Source organism: Perca fluviatilis, chromosome 23, assembly GCF_010015445.1.
Source record: "Perca fluviatilis chromosome 23, GENO_Pfluv_1.0, whole genome shotgun sequence".
NCBI lineage: Eukaryota > Metazoa > Chordata > Actinopteri > Perciformes > Percidae > Perca > Perca fluviatilis.
The window spans coordinates 25739478-25754661 of record NC_053134.1 but is presented as its reverse complement, the minus strand read 5'-3'; the positions used below and the strand labels follow the sequence as shown (position 1 = coordinate 25754661).

Genomic DNA, 15184 nt, shown 5'->3' with positions numbered 1-15184 from the left:
ACTAACAAGCGATCTTTGGAACACGTACAGTAGTGCAGTCACTGGCCTGTTACTCACAGAATGAATGTAAACGGTTTATAATCTGCCACCAGTAATGTTTGTCACTTTAGGTGTCAGTCAGCACCAGCTGCACATGAGAAGCTGTTACCTGAATCATTATTTTGTAGGCAAGGAGCAATAAAATATTCAGTAAGAACAATTTCTTAGCCTCGGAGTTTAGAAAATACAGGTATTTTGTCAACCAGATCCCCCAAAAAATCCCAACCCTAGATTTAATAGATCATTTAAAGCTGCACTGTGTGGCATTTTAAAGCTGTTGTGTTTTTCAAACAGCCAAAAATGAAGAGACTTCCAACTGATTGTCAGTTGTAAAGATTACTACTTGATTAAACTGTCTTTTCATTTAAATTTAACAGCCATCCATTGAAATGCTGCCCTGTGCTCTGACATTTTGATCTAATGTCTAGTAAGTGTTCCAGCATAGCCTCTTACATTATTATTTGTATTCCTGCACAGGAGTATAATTTACCAGAAAGGTTCAGGATGTTTGTCCTTCTTAATTAACATTAATGCAGGAAAGGAATTATATAAAATGTCGTCTTGTTTAGGTTCAGATTCAAAGCTTTAGTGTGTAACTTTTTGATATTTATGAACATCCGTTACATTCAAGCCATTGCCAAATTAGTTGATCCAAAGCTAATTAAGACTATCAGCTCCACACAACTCTCTCTGGATTTCTCAGTAGGACTTTGTTCAGAAGATTGTGGCGTCCGGCGACTTTCCCGCGCAGAAGGTCGGGGGGGCGTGCGCGATCACGGAAGGCTTGTATCATGTGGACGCGCCGACTGTTTTATTGTCATTGCTTAGAATTCCTCATGGGGGGCGACAGAAACTACGCACTATAGCTTTAAGCAACTAATCCTTGACTGATGTTTGATTAAGGGCATGGCTGGGCATCGGCCATGGTTACATCAGCTACATTTGCACTGTCAATAAAACTTGATAAAACGTTGCATTGGAGGCTGTATCTTTCCTGCATATTGCCAGAGAGAGAAGTTACTGGAAGATGGCCTTTTCAAATGTAATGTAATGTGCTCTCATTCCAATGCTAAAGTTAAATATGAGCCAATGCGAACGACTTCAGTAAGTTTTTTTTCTAAATGGCTTGAATCCAACATAATGGATAAACATACTGCCCTGAGGAACCATCTCTGTCTCTTTGTGTTTGGTGGCCTAACACCAGTTTGGGTAAGGGGTGGGTGGATTGGTTTGTTTTAGAGCCAACACTGATATATTAGGACAGTAGACAGCTGTTCTACATGTCTGTAGGACAAAACCAGACTTTCCCAGTCTCTTTTTCGGCCATCAGTGTCTGGAGTATCAGTCAACAATGGCAGTGAGTCATTGAGTGTGTGGATCTACTGTATGTCTGTCCATGAGAGAGAGAGAGAGAGAGAGAGAGAGAGAGAGAGAGAGAGAGAGAGAGATGCAGTGGCAGTGTGAGTGTATTTGATTTGCACCTCATTACAATATTGTAGTCCTCAGGCTGATGCACCCAATGCTCTCGCTCATGTGGAGACGACGATGGCCTAAAGAAAACCCAAACATGAACTTACTGATTGTGTCTGTTTCGGTTTGTTTCTAGTCTATTCTCGTTGAGGAGTGCAATTGTGTTGCACAGGGCTGATGACATGTCTGATGTGTTTGTTACAACAGGCAGAATGTCTAGAGCTGAACCGTTTGCTTGTTTGTATCTCTTCAGCCAATAAGAGCTGGCAGCAAACTAAAAGATTATTTTTGCTGCATTCCGCATGGTCTATGTAAAAATGTATCAAAGGAGTTTAAAGACAAAGACATAATACTGAACATCTGCCTGTTCAGTGACAGAGAAAAGATGGAAATTGTCTAACTGAAATTAAACCAAGTAACATAGCATGTGGAAAAAGTAAAAAAAAAAAAAAAGTGGTCAAGGCAGTCTTTTCCCTTTGAAAGACCTGACAGCTGAATGAGGTAGCGATTTGATGGTGTGGTAGCTTAGTCCTCCTCTGGGGACTCTCCAGCCTCTTCTTCTTCTTCTTCCTCTTCCTGTAAATAAAAATGAAAATAAATATACACACAGTATATATTATATAGTACGTCTCTACGTGTCTGACACTGTGGTGAGCAACACGGGAGCTCAAGAGGGGGACATTCCTGTCACCCTTTCTGTTCACAATCTATACCTCGAAAATTCAGATACAATTTCGACTCCTGCCACCCACAGAACTTTTCAGATGACTCTGCAATTGTCGCGATATATTTGCACTTTCCTACCACATACTGCAACTGCTTCGCAACAATTTCCCTGGGGATAAATAAAGTTCTCTGCTATCTTATTTCATATCAGAGTTAGCCTAGAAATCTAGACGCACCCTAGTGGCAGCAAATTTAATTTGCAGCCAGGGGGGTCTAGGCACTCTCTGTTGACTTGCAAGCTGGAAAAACCAAGCTCTGGTCAGGCCAATCACATCGTGTATAGAGTCAGTGGGCGGGCTTATGGCTGCTGCTGCTGGGAACAGCGGTCTTCTGGAAGACTTGGAGTTCAGCTTTTCTTTGAGAAAAGAACAAAGAACGGCACTGAAGTCATTCTTAAAAAAGGAAGATGTGTTCGGAGTTTTGCCGACCGGATACGGCAAAAGTTTAATCTATCAACTAGCTCCGCTACCTTTTTCGTTGCTCTGGTTGGTTGTAGCGCTATCCTATTACGTGTAGAGGGAATTTGAAAGACAACCGTTTATCCCGCCCCTCGGATTGAGCCCCATCAATGGTGAGTTCCCAGACCCAACATCTGGATGTGGGTCTGGCTTGTCAGGCTATATTAGAGTGGCTCACAGTCTCACTTAAAGATGTGAATGACCACAAGCAGAGCTGTTCAGTCACTTGTTCATAGGGTTAATGGAGCAGCTGAATTCAACGTGGTCACAAAGTGAATGGTTAATCTCTGACAGGAAACGCTCCTATGCACGATGAGACATAGCCATCCCTGATGCAGAACCATCATGGTCCTGATTAACAAGTCAAGTCAAGGCCATCATTTATTTAGTAATGCCAAGGCTTAGTGGGATTAAAACAAAAACTCACTTTGCCCTCTGCACTTTCCTCAGATTTGTATCCCCTTTATTTAGAGCTTCATGGCACATTCACTACATGTCCTAGTAGCCTCAACGATTATTTACATTTCCTGTCGAATTTTTTTCCATTTACTTCATATGGTGTAGTGCCAGTTAGACACCAATGGAGGACTAAAGCTGCTGCTGCTGCTTTACTGCAGATGTGCTGCAGCCGGAAAAGGTGGTAAACTTCAACTATACTTCTGGATTAAGGGTTTTTGTCATATCTATGTTGACTATTGTGACATATACAAATGTATGATCACATTTATGTTTTGTTAAGTTTGATATATGTCAAAGTAATTATAATGTGCAGCAGCATTTCACCTTTCTGGGTACATGTACTGTCCCAACTGTTGTCAGTAGAGGGCAGTGTGAGACCTTATGTGCTGGACTCTGGAATTGTGGGAAGCTGCCCGTTATCGCTCATTCTGATGAGAGAAGCTACATTGAACGGCAGCACGTTTTCATTGTCTCACTTATCCTTTTGTTTAGGTATGTATTTTACATGCACATGCATATAAATTGCCACGAAACAGTATGGTTACATATCAAACTACATGTATTAAAGGTGCCCTACCACACGTATTTCATTACTTTGTGGTAATGTCTGAAGTTCTACCATGGACTCTGTAAAAAAAAAAGAAAAAAAAAAAAATGCCTTGGTTACCTTGTTTCAAGCCATTCTAGCGTGGTATAGAAAGCCTACAGGAAGACTCAGCTCGATTTGTGCCAGTTCTCAATATTCAACGAGCTAAGCTGCTTGACTCTGATTGGCTAACAGCTAGCCAATGAGAGCCTGGCTATCAGCATCCTTTACCCAGCCCAACTGGGCGAGCCCATGAATAGTAATGAGCTCAGGAAACACCACGTCAGACTGACCAGCTTTTGTGATTGGTCTGATTTCTCTGCTTATTTCTGTTCAGTGGCTAGAGCTGACAGAGGAGGTAGCAGTTCATTTTCACATTCACAACATAACACAAACACATATGGACCTAACATATTTCAAAAAATACAAGTAAAAACGGTTTTGTGTGGCAGGGCACCTTTAAGGTTTTGAGAGTCTGTGATAATAAGTTAGCACAGTAGTAGGTAGGGCTGCATAATTAATCGCAATTTTATCGATATCGCAATATGGACTAGTGCAATATCCAAATCGCAGGGGGGTGCAATATTTGTTAAAGGCAAAATATGTATCAAACCATTCTAAAATAAAGTATTGTGGTGCTGCAGAGATGTCCCGGCCTACAAATCGTATCCTACAGACTAAAGAAAAAAACTTTGTTTGGTACAGATCCTCACAAAAAAATCACACTTCAATCTTTTGATATAAAGATTGAAGCATAAATATGCAGACTTGGGCTGATTATGCATTGAAGTATGAGATCGCATAATCGCATTTTTCTGGAGGGACTGACATGTACTGATTAAAGAAGGTAAAAGATACTGGGTAGTATAGATACAAAAGTTGTACAAGAGGATCATCATGTGTACCCAACACATGTGTAACTGAGTGTAGAATTTTGAAAATAGCCATGTTTGTATTTCTATTGTTTATTTTGATAGAAATCCTGATTTGGATCGTTTCTACACTAAGCAGAAAGTACTGTGACAGACTTTACACTGAAATTAAGTTGAATAAACATTCTGATGAGAGCGGCTACATTGAACGGCAGCACGTTTTCATTGTCTCACTTACTCTTTTGTTGAGGATAATTTAACTGTCAACACTGACCCACGCCTGGGAGGTGTTATACTATGTGCATAGGCTTCATAGCTAGTAGGGTTGTAATGAAAAGCTATTCCATGTATGTGAATTTGTTCATGTAACAAAAATATCTGTATTTGAATCTGTGTTACATTTATATCAGGCAGAATTCTGCTGCTTTGGCTGGTAGCAGGCTCAGTTCGCAGTGTACAGACACCAGTTACGTGGAATACCTTTGATACTTAGTAAAAAGGTCTAAACATTATGAGGCAAGATCTCAAGTTAAAGGAGCATAAGAAAAAAAAACACGTCCCCCTCCCTCCTCAGACGCAATGGATTTATTTTCCACATGGCTTAATTTTATTCAGGGAGGCTAACTGACACAATTTACAACCCTCTTCCTTTCCCAGGCTGTGGCCATGCAGCTCCAACTCCATTCATTAGTGCTCACACACTTCAGTCTTGAAAGGCTACCATGTGTGACAAGGGCAAACAAAAGCAGACGAGAAACAAGGTGGTGGTGGTGGTAGCAAAGGTGGGGGACCGAAAAGAAGCTTTTAATCATATTGCCCCCCACCCCCACCCAGAGGCACTGAATGTTGCGGACTCGGGGGAAACAAAGGTGGTCCCAGATTTACCTCCCCATCGTAGAATTAATGCAGTAATATGTCAAATAATATAAATATAAAAGTGCACACTTTCGGGACATTACAAAATTCAAACAAGTCGTATGACCACGTCTGAAGAAAAAAGTGTTCATAGCTGTTCCAACCAGCCACCAACCACCTTGAGGGTGTATTTCTTAAGGAAACGGAAGAAAGCAAAACTCCTGTGCCAAGTTCTGGTTCACTTTTACAGGTGAGCAACAGAAAGCATCCTGACTGGAAACATTACAAATTGGTAATGGTCAAGCACCATCCTATCTTAAGAACTTGCATCTCGCTGTGCACTCTGTGTCGTAGAACGACAATAAATTAACCTTGAAAAGGGTGAAAACATGTCATCATACAGAGATGTGAGATGTGATATCCCTCAAATATGGGGAAAACTGACAACCACTCCACAAAGGCATACCTAGGCGTATGTAATGCATACTTTGTCAGCTGAGAAGAAAAACGGAAAGGAGCTTCTCATCTTCATCTCATCTGATCAATCAAATGCACATAGGGCTGTCAAAACTGGCCAAAATTGACGTGAATGTTCCTTCTAAAAAACATACTGTATTTTCAAACTATTGGAATATCTATTTTTGCACATTATGTCCATAAGAGGGAAAACATACAATTACATGTATAGGTATATTTATTTCAACATAAACATGTATTTGAAATGATCTACAGTCATGTGAAAAAATTAGGACACCCATGCTAAAGTTGACTAAAAAGAGAAATAAATTAAATTAATGAATTAAAATTAATGAATTAAAAAAATGAGGAAAAATCCAATCTTTAAAGACACCAATTTTCTTTGTGAATGAATAATGTATCGTAAATAAAAAAATGTTCTTCCTTAAAATACAGGGGGCATAAGTAAGTACACCTCTATGTTAAATTCCCATAGAGGCAGGCAGATGTTTATTTTTAAAGGCCAGTTATTTCATGGATCCAGGATACTATGCATCCTGATAAAGTTCCCTTGGCCTTTGGAATTAAAATATGGGGGGGCCACATCATCACATACCCTTCACCATACCTAGAAATTGGCTTTTTGTTTTGAAGTTTGTTTGTTTATATTATATTAATATTCGATATTTTTATATAAACTTAAGTTGTATATGTTCTGTCCACCAGAGGGCAATGTATCAGTCAATGTCAATAGGCAGACAATGATGTTTTCAGAAGAAAAACACAATTTTTAAAATTGTTAATATTATTAAAAGTCAGACCCTGGATTAAACACAAACAGCATGCTTTCGACAGGAAGTTTGGAGCTTTCACCGTAGCCTACCTAAGCGGTCTGATGTTTATACTTGTGCGCAGGTGTGTGTGTGGGGAGTGTGTGTAGAGTGAGAGAGTGACGGTGATTACCGGTAGCTTCAGAGCGAGTAGCGACTCTAGAGTCCTAGTGAGGGGAACAAAGTGTCTCCCCTGTTCTTTCTGACCACGGTGGGGAATGTGGAGCAGGAGAAGTTAACCCTCTCCTTGATTTCACGTTGTTTATGGAGAAGGAGAACCAGGAAATGAGCCACGGCCGAGCGACGGGCTTGCAGATATTAAAGGCTGCCTAATATTTGTTCGAATATCATTATTTATTTTTTTATATTCGATTGACGAAGTTCAGAGTCAAAGCCCTAACCTACACATTACAAAATATACTAATAAAATAACTAGCTGGCCAACTTAATAAAACGTAACTAACTTATTTCTCATCATAGACTCTTTCACATCGTAGGAAAGCACTTTGCTATCGCCAGATGAGTGACAACTTTGATTGGCTCATTTTCTTTAACCAGTGAAAGCACGGTAGGTGGAATTAGCAAGCTAACTACCCAGCCGGTCGCAACTGGCTACTTGGTCCCTCTACTTCCTCACCACAGGGAGACTTTTTTTTGCCAAGGAAACAGTTGACAGCCCAGTATATGGATAGTGTGGCCAGCCATCTCCCAGTATTCGCTGTCATCCCGGCGGGGAGGGAAACAGTAGTCTCTGTGCTGCAGCTGCTGATTCAAGCGAACAGTTGTATCATAGCAATGGTTTGTATATTCGGTTTCCCTTTCTAAATAACAAATACAGTAGATTACCTCCACCTGCTGGCATGGAGAGTTATTTCCTCTCATGCAGGTGCAGAACGTAGGTGCTAGTTGGCCATAGGCTGTAGTCTTTGGGGTTGTGTTCAAGTGCAACTTTGTGGCCAAGAAGAGGTGACCACAGACAGCCTTTAGTCGCCACTAGTTCTTTGCCATCTGCCTATTGTGTCAGGGCCATGACTTCACCTGGGTGTGGTCAGAGGTCAAACAGGCTTGGAACTTACTACCAGAGAGTGCCACAAAAAACTGCTTTTCAGCCGGGTGTTAAATTACTCTCTAAATTGGGGTGTGATTCCATTCATTCAGTCCTTTTAACTGTTGGCCCCATTCACACCTTCCGAGATTATAATTTGGAACTGGGAAACCATCTCTTCAACCACATGATGATTTGCTAACTGCCACTTAAAAAAACAAACAAGAGAAAGTAAGAAGACAATTACAATTTGGCACTGTCACCAAGAGCCTGGGTCTGTCCCAGGTTTCTTCCTAAAAGGAAGTTTTTCCTCACCACTGTTGCACTAAATGTTTGTTCTTTAGGGAATTACTGGAATTGTTGGGTCTTTGTAAATTATAGAGTGTGGTCTAGACCTACTCTATCTGTAAAGTGTCTTGAGATAACTCTTATGATTTGATACTATAAATAAAATTTAATTGAATTAAGTATCTTTCTATTATGTTGCATTCTAGCATGTATAGTGAACTTTTAAAAAACGTGAAAATGCTGGTGTGAATTTCTAATGATGATTAGTGCAGAGAGTTTCAAATTGTATCTCACTCCAGATTCTGCAAGAGCCCACTTCTGTGACTCACAATGTTAGTTAGTCTTAGGCTACATCCACGCTAGATCGGCGGATTTAAATAAAACACTCTTAACATACGTCACACCACAGTCGCACAAATCTGGCAAGATAATCTTCAGAACCATCAAAAAATCTGGGCTTTGCTGACGATTGCAAAATCTGCTTATTTTCCTGTGGTGTGTAACCCGCATTAGTTTGGCTGAGCCTTCAATGAGGAGACATATTGAAATTGTTGCAATTGTGTTTTTTGTGCAAAAAAAAAGAACATAGGGGCATGGAAAATAGGAGATCTGGTTGGTAGCTGAAACTTCAATGCTAATCTGTGCTATGTGCGTGTGTAAAGTTGTAGCTTTCTGTTGGGTCATGTATCCACCCCACCCAAGCACTGGAATGAAAGGGGTTTGAGGGTTTGAACAGGCTAGTGGTGGTGGGGCTGAGATAAAGCAGCCTATCAAAGTGGGAGAGCTAAATGACATTTTTATGGCGTGCAGCTCCCAGGGCCTCACATCGGCTCCCAACTACCTCAGCCCTGTTCCCACACAGCCACAAATCAAAGCCAAGTTATGCATTCACACCAAGAAGTGGCCCGCACCAGTGAACAGAGGGAGGCTGGTGGATTCCTGGAGTGTGAGGGAATGCTGGGGGTGGGGGTTCTGTGTCATGTTGCACTGGCTTATTACCATTCAGCTTTTATTCTCCCTCTGATGTAGGTGCTCACGCCAACAACAAAAGACAGCATCTAATATCTGCCATTTGTGAACAGTCACACGTGGAGGAACTGCAGTTGTCTTTGGAATATCTCTCTAAGATTAATAGATGCATTTATTTAGGATTAAAAGATAAATTTTTCTCATGTCTCATCGCACCTCTTTTCTTGCAAATGCCACTCCGGTGTTTACAGATGTGACTTTTGCCAGACTTTTTTCATCTGGCCCAACCTTTTATTAGGAAAAATGCCAGCACTACTGTAAACTTGAGCTACAAGGTGAGTTACTGTTGCAGCAATGTTCCAAGCCAGCCTGGTCTCACAGAATTCTGTGAAATGATCACGAACTGTTAACACCGCATTAGGTGGTCGTGGCACAAATATTCTGTGTGGCCACCACGGAAAACAATGCCAGTGTAAAGTCAATGAGAAGATGACGTAGCATTAGGAGCGACTACGGTAGCGAGTAGTATGAAAACCCGAAATCCGTAGAGAGGTTGGTTGGGGGGGTGGATGGGTCAAACACAGGACTTTCACCCAGGAGACCAGGGATTGTGTTCCGCGTTTCACATTTCCTAAACCCAACTGTCGCTTTCTTCTATTACTAAACCCAACCGTCCCGTTCTTCTTTTCCTAAACCCAACCGTCCCGTTGTTGGAAACGTAAGCCCACCCACGACCTTTTCCTTAACTTAAGGGGCTGTGTTCATTTTACGGAATTCTTCCATGGGCCCATCACGGAAACAAAAAACAAAACAAAAAAAGTAGCAACCTCCTATGTTTGCCTGACAAGGACCTTAAGTGGTTGAGTCAATTATAACTTGTCTGTCAGGATCAAAGTTGGAATTAAAATGCTTGTTGTTAGCGCTAGGGAGGAAGTTGGGGTGGATGGATGGATCAACAAAGCATGCAACTCTGCTTTTTTTTTTTTTTTCACTGTTTCCCACAGTGTCAGTTTTTGTTTTCTGGTCTAAACTTAATCAAACGTTACTCGTAACTTTGCAGATCAGAAAGCACTCATTTTTGCAATGATCTTTTGTAACCGTTCTGGAAAGCACTGACAATGTCATTTTGCCTATATTGGCATCAGAGTAGAAAAATATGGTATGTTTGGTTTTGAAGGAAACGTAAATGCGGCAGACCAGCCTGTAGCTCAGCCGTCTGTTAACCCTAGCTCACGGCTGGGGCTAATTCAAGTCCATGTTTATGTAGCTAACTAGAGCCTCGAATCATGTGATCTCAAAGGGCTACATAGAAAATAGGACTCACTCTACTTAAAATTCTGGCGTTTATTATTTTATTCTGCCTCCTGCAGCTTTTATTACAAACTCAATTTACCTTGACTTATAAACGTTGAGCGAGCAATGTACAATAATACTAACTTTAGCTAGTCCATATCGACGACGTTTCATTTACGGGATAGTTCCGGTGCCGCCGGAGGTTCCGCCAGATGTCCCTCATTTCTCCTATCCAGGAATGTTGTGTGGACTAGCCAGACCTTCCTCCGCAGCGCTGTGGAGATAGCTCTGGCAAGGTAAGACTAAAATTTTGCTAACACTATCCATGGAAGCAGAGTGTATTATAGCAACAGACACATTGTACATTGGTCAGCTAAATGTAACAACAAGACAGTACATGCAAATAACATTAATCTCGTTGAGAGAACCATCTGGAAGGGCTTTGAAACTGAATTTGCCATTCCAAAGTCCCTTATCTTTATCCATTTCTGCTCAAGGAGGATTGTTTCTGCTAGCCATCAACAACATTACTGCTGTTTCGCTTCCTGATTTCCCAAACTACGGTGCTGCCTGGAGCGCAAATCGGCTCAAATCACAGAACGCACGTGCGTTAATCACGCATCAAAAGAATTTGTGCCGTTAAAAGCAATTTGCATCTACTCATTTTTGCGTTAATTTGTATGCATAATGTAGGGTAATAAGGATTAGGTTGTGTGTGTGTGTGTGTGTGTGTGTGTGTGTGTGTGTGTGTGTGTGTGTGTGTGTGTGTGTGTGTGTGTGTGTGTGTGTGTGTGCGTGCGTGTGCGTACGCACAATCCTTTTGATCTTACCTGAGCAAGCTTTTTCTGGACGACTTGCTGTGGCTGCAAAAGAGCAGAAGGCAGAGGTTAGTGTTCGTCCTCCACTTCTATCATTTACAAGAAGAAGTTGTTAGCTGTCATTTAACAATAAGTCACGTGGCGGCTTAGCAGAAATTTAAGTCTGACTGGTTCATGATTCAACTGGAAATGAAAGTGACAAAACAGAATTAACATTAAGACTCGGTCTAAAACAATGTACAGTAACTACACCTGCAGTGATTGGTCATTTAAGAGTCGAGTGGGATTAATGATCACCTAAAATCTGACAGCAACACAGTTACGATGAATTCCCCTCTGCACAGGCCTATTCCAGCCTCAATCGCCAAACGCTACCCGCAGGGACTTGCACAGACAAGGAGAAAAAGGGAAAATAATTGTTTTATTTATGTATTTAAAATAATTTTCAACGTTAAATATATTAACACAACTACCTTTCAATTACTTCCTTACCAATTTATCTTAATTCCATCACACTTGCGCAATTGTTTAATACTCAACAGATTTCTACAAAATAATCAGTTGACACAGAGAACATGGTCTTCTTTAGTAGGTTTATCAAAAGGTTTATCAAAAGAGCAGGCAACAGCAAAGGTAAAACTATGTCACAATGTGCATGTTTTTATAATAACTGACTGCACCAAGGAGAGGGACATAGTTTCACTAATAATTTGTTCATTTTGCACATCTAAATTCTTCTGGTGTTATTGGAATATACAAAAATCTTTACACAAAATTGAAAAAAAGCTGTTGCTGATATTTTGTTCAATTTCACAGGAAAAAAACACTAATAATGAAAAAAACAGTGTTATTGTTAGATGAGGAGAGTCACATTGCCAGACCTTCCTCCACAGCGCTGTGGAGTAGCTAGTCCACACAGCATTCCGGGTGCATGGTGTGGACAGGATCGGCAAAATAAATACTCCATTAACAGAATTAGTTGTTTGCACTGTCAAATGTTGATTAATTAGGCTATTTAAATATAAATCAACAACTACTTTCACTGAAAAAGTTTACACAATTTTAACATTTTATTGTCCCGAAGGAAATTTGTCTTGGAAAATCAAACAATATCTGCCGTTTTAAAGAATTCAACACAACATAGTGCATACATACGTCTTGTACACGCATAAGTAGAGTACTCCAAGAATCACTCTGCATGGACATGCTCATGTTGCATGCAGACTGCCACTAGCAAACAAAATTACACACTGCCCCTTGTACAACACAAGAGTCATCATAATATACTTTATGCAGTGAGCAGTGTTTCTCATACATAGGTTCTACTTTGGCGCACCACCCAGGTAAGTTGAGACCCACCCAGGTAGATACAATCCGAATTAAATCTTCTTTCCAAACAACGGTGTATTTTTTTAGAGCGCACACACCAGCTGCCTCCAGCCCCTCCCCCTCGTGAAGTTGCGTGCATGACAGCGTCAACGTTGCACTTGCTCAAAGAGGCTATCATTACGTTAGTAGTAGCATGCTGCTGGTGGTCTAGCAATTGGGATTAACTGTACTAATAAAACCGTAGAAACAACGCGGTCACACTGCTGTGAAAGCTCCCCAAACGTCATTTATCAGAGTCTGGTTGTTACCCCTCTCCGCGGCAGTCTAGCTAACAAGCTAACCGGAGCTAAACCGTCTCTGACTAGAGCTAACCACTACTCAGAGCTAACGGTTGCTGGTCAGTTCTCCGTGCCTGCATCCAATAACTGTATTTGTGGACCCGAGCCCGAATAAAACCCTTAAAGGTCCAATATGTAATATTTGTACTGTAATAAATCCAAAAATGACACCAATGCCTCATCAGATATTAAGGAAACATGTTAAACTGAAATACTATCTTTTCTGACAACAATGCTAATTTCAGTATTTTTCTTTTTGAAATTTACATTCCGTGACGGAATTTCTGTTTATGTTTTGATCTGTGTGTTGTTATCAACGGCCCAGTTTGACAGCCAGGTCGGGTTGCCAGATATACCTGTAAAAACGTAAACCCGGCACGCTACAGCTGTAACGGTAGTACATCCATGAAAGCAGCAAACAAACGAACAGGATCAACAGAGATAGATTCTACCCGACCTAAAAAAAAGAAAACAGCATGTTTCTAACAGTTGCGTGACCAGAGACGTAACAACCCCCTGGTAAATATTGGAGATGTATTTGAAAGATGGAGACAGCTTAGATCCCAAAAGGACGCAGAATTGGCTTATTTCCTCCTGAACCGGTAAGCATTAGCTTCAGGCTAATTTATCACAGCTACTAGGGGCATTTTTTGTCATTTCAACATTTGTGTTCTCACATTGAATTATATAGCTAGAGTACCGGAGTTGGTTACTTGCAAAAACAATTGAGACAGTAAAGTGATCCAGACTGGTCCTGGCTAACGCTGCCTTGCTAACCCTGCTTACTGCTAACGTTACCGGGGGACCAGGCAAGCCCATGGCTGTTTACAGCATGTAGCCTCTTCAGCGGCTGGAGCCGACAACGGTGAGTTATTTTAAACCACGAGAGGGGGGCTGTAAATCGGAAAGAGAGGACTGTGAGTTTGCAGTGTGTTTAGCGATTGTTGCCGTAATTCTAAGCCAATGAAGTGTGTTCCGTCGGCAAGGTAGTGGTATATTTAGCGTTTCGTATTGTAATTCTAAGCCGAGGAAGTGTGCCTGACTGGCGTGTGGAGAGGACGGGGAGGTTGTTGTGTTTTTAGCGGTTCATACTGTAATTTTAAACCGAAAAAGTGTGTCTGTCAGTTGGTTACAGAGCCCCGAATGAGCACGGGCTTTTATGACTGTCAATATAGCCAGAATCTAACGTTAGCTACACTGTGCTGTGGAGTAATGTCTGGCTATGTGAGACTAGCATCTAACGTTAGCTACTCTGCTGTGCTGTGAAGTAATGTCTGGCTATGTGAGAAAAGCATCTAGCAACATTGTTGTGAATGCTGCGGTCTCAGCCTGGCAACCTCCGTGAACTTCGAGTCTGGGCAGGAGGGGGCGGGGGAAACGACTCTCCAGTATTTTGAATTTGTACTGTAACTATTTTAACCGCTAGCTGCCAGTATTTCACACAATATTACATATTGCACCTTTAATTTTATTAAATTGTCTGTAACAAATTTTAAACTACAACTCAGAGGTGTTTGAATGACCGAATACTGCTCAGGTGAGATCTAGCTAAATGAGTGCCACAGGACATGTATAAGTACAGAACAGCGTGTTTAGGATCCCCAAATCACGGATTAATACACTTCAAAAAACGAACAATGGTCTAACCAACAAAATTAACAAGAATTTAGATTTAGATAGCCCTAGTCTTGATATGATTAAACAGGAGTTAGGAGGGAACATTGTTGAGATTAAAGGTAACATGTAACTTTCTGTATGGATCATAGTACAGTATTACAGGTATTTTATCTGCTGAACCGTTAACACTTGGCAAAAATAATAAAAAATATATATATATTGTCAAAGAAAGCCTGGGGTGTAGGATGCTGTCTGAGTCCCCGTTTACACGAAGGGAAGATTTTCCTGCGGTTCGGCCTCTCATTTACACGAAAACCCAGTTTTTATCACAGAAAACGATTATTTCTAAAAACTCCGGCCAAAGTGGAGATTTTTGAAATCGTTTGCATGTAAACTGAGACTGAGGTTTAGGCAGCCGAGAGAGAGAAAGAAGATGTGCTTCTCGTTACACCGCCACTTACAGGTCTGGCGTGCTCTTAACTGCATTGACGGCATATATACACGGGTACATATAAACGAACACTTTTCTGAAAACCGAGAGGTTGAAATGTCCGTTTATGAAAATAGCCAGCCACGTGTAAACGCAGCATGACTCCCATGATTTCCATGGCTCTTTGTGCTAGCCAGGTATTCTGGGTTTTCAGCTGAACACTGAGGTTTCAAAACCAGGCTGTGATGCTCTCAACTATGACAGTAGAAGAGTCCTGTTGACACCAAAGACGCTCAGCCTACGAAG

General features: G+C 41.1%; 1 protein-coding gene across 2 annotated transcripts in view; it reads right to left on the bottom strand.

Annotated features, from left to right (window-relative positions):
• Positions 1–846: 846 nt before the first annotated feature.
• Positions 847–15184, bottom strand: part of hmga2 (high mobility group AT-hook 2) — a 57935-nt gene continuing 43597 nt past the window's right edge. For both annotated transcript variants that reach the window (XM_039792422.1, XM_039792423.1), the window contains 2 exons: positions 11177–11209; positions 847–2085 (listed from right to left, as the gene is read on the bottom strand). In XM_039792422.1, coding sequence (XP_039648356.1) covers positions 2035–2085; positions 11177–11209 — 84 coding nt within the window. In that variant the 3' untranslated portion in view covers positions 847–2034. The remainder of the gene's footprint in view (positions 2086–11176; positions 11210–15184) is intronic.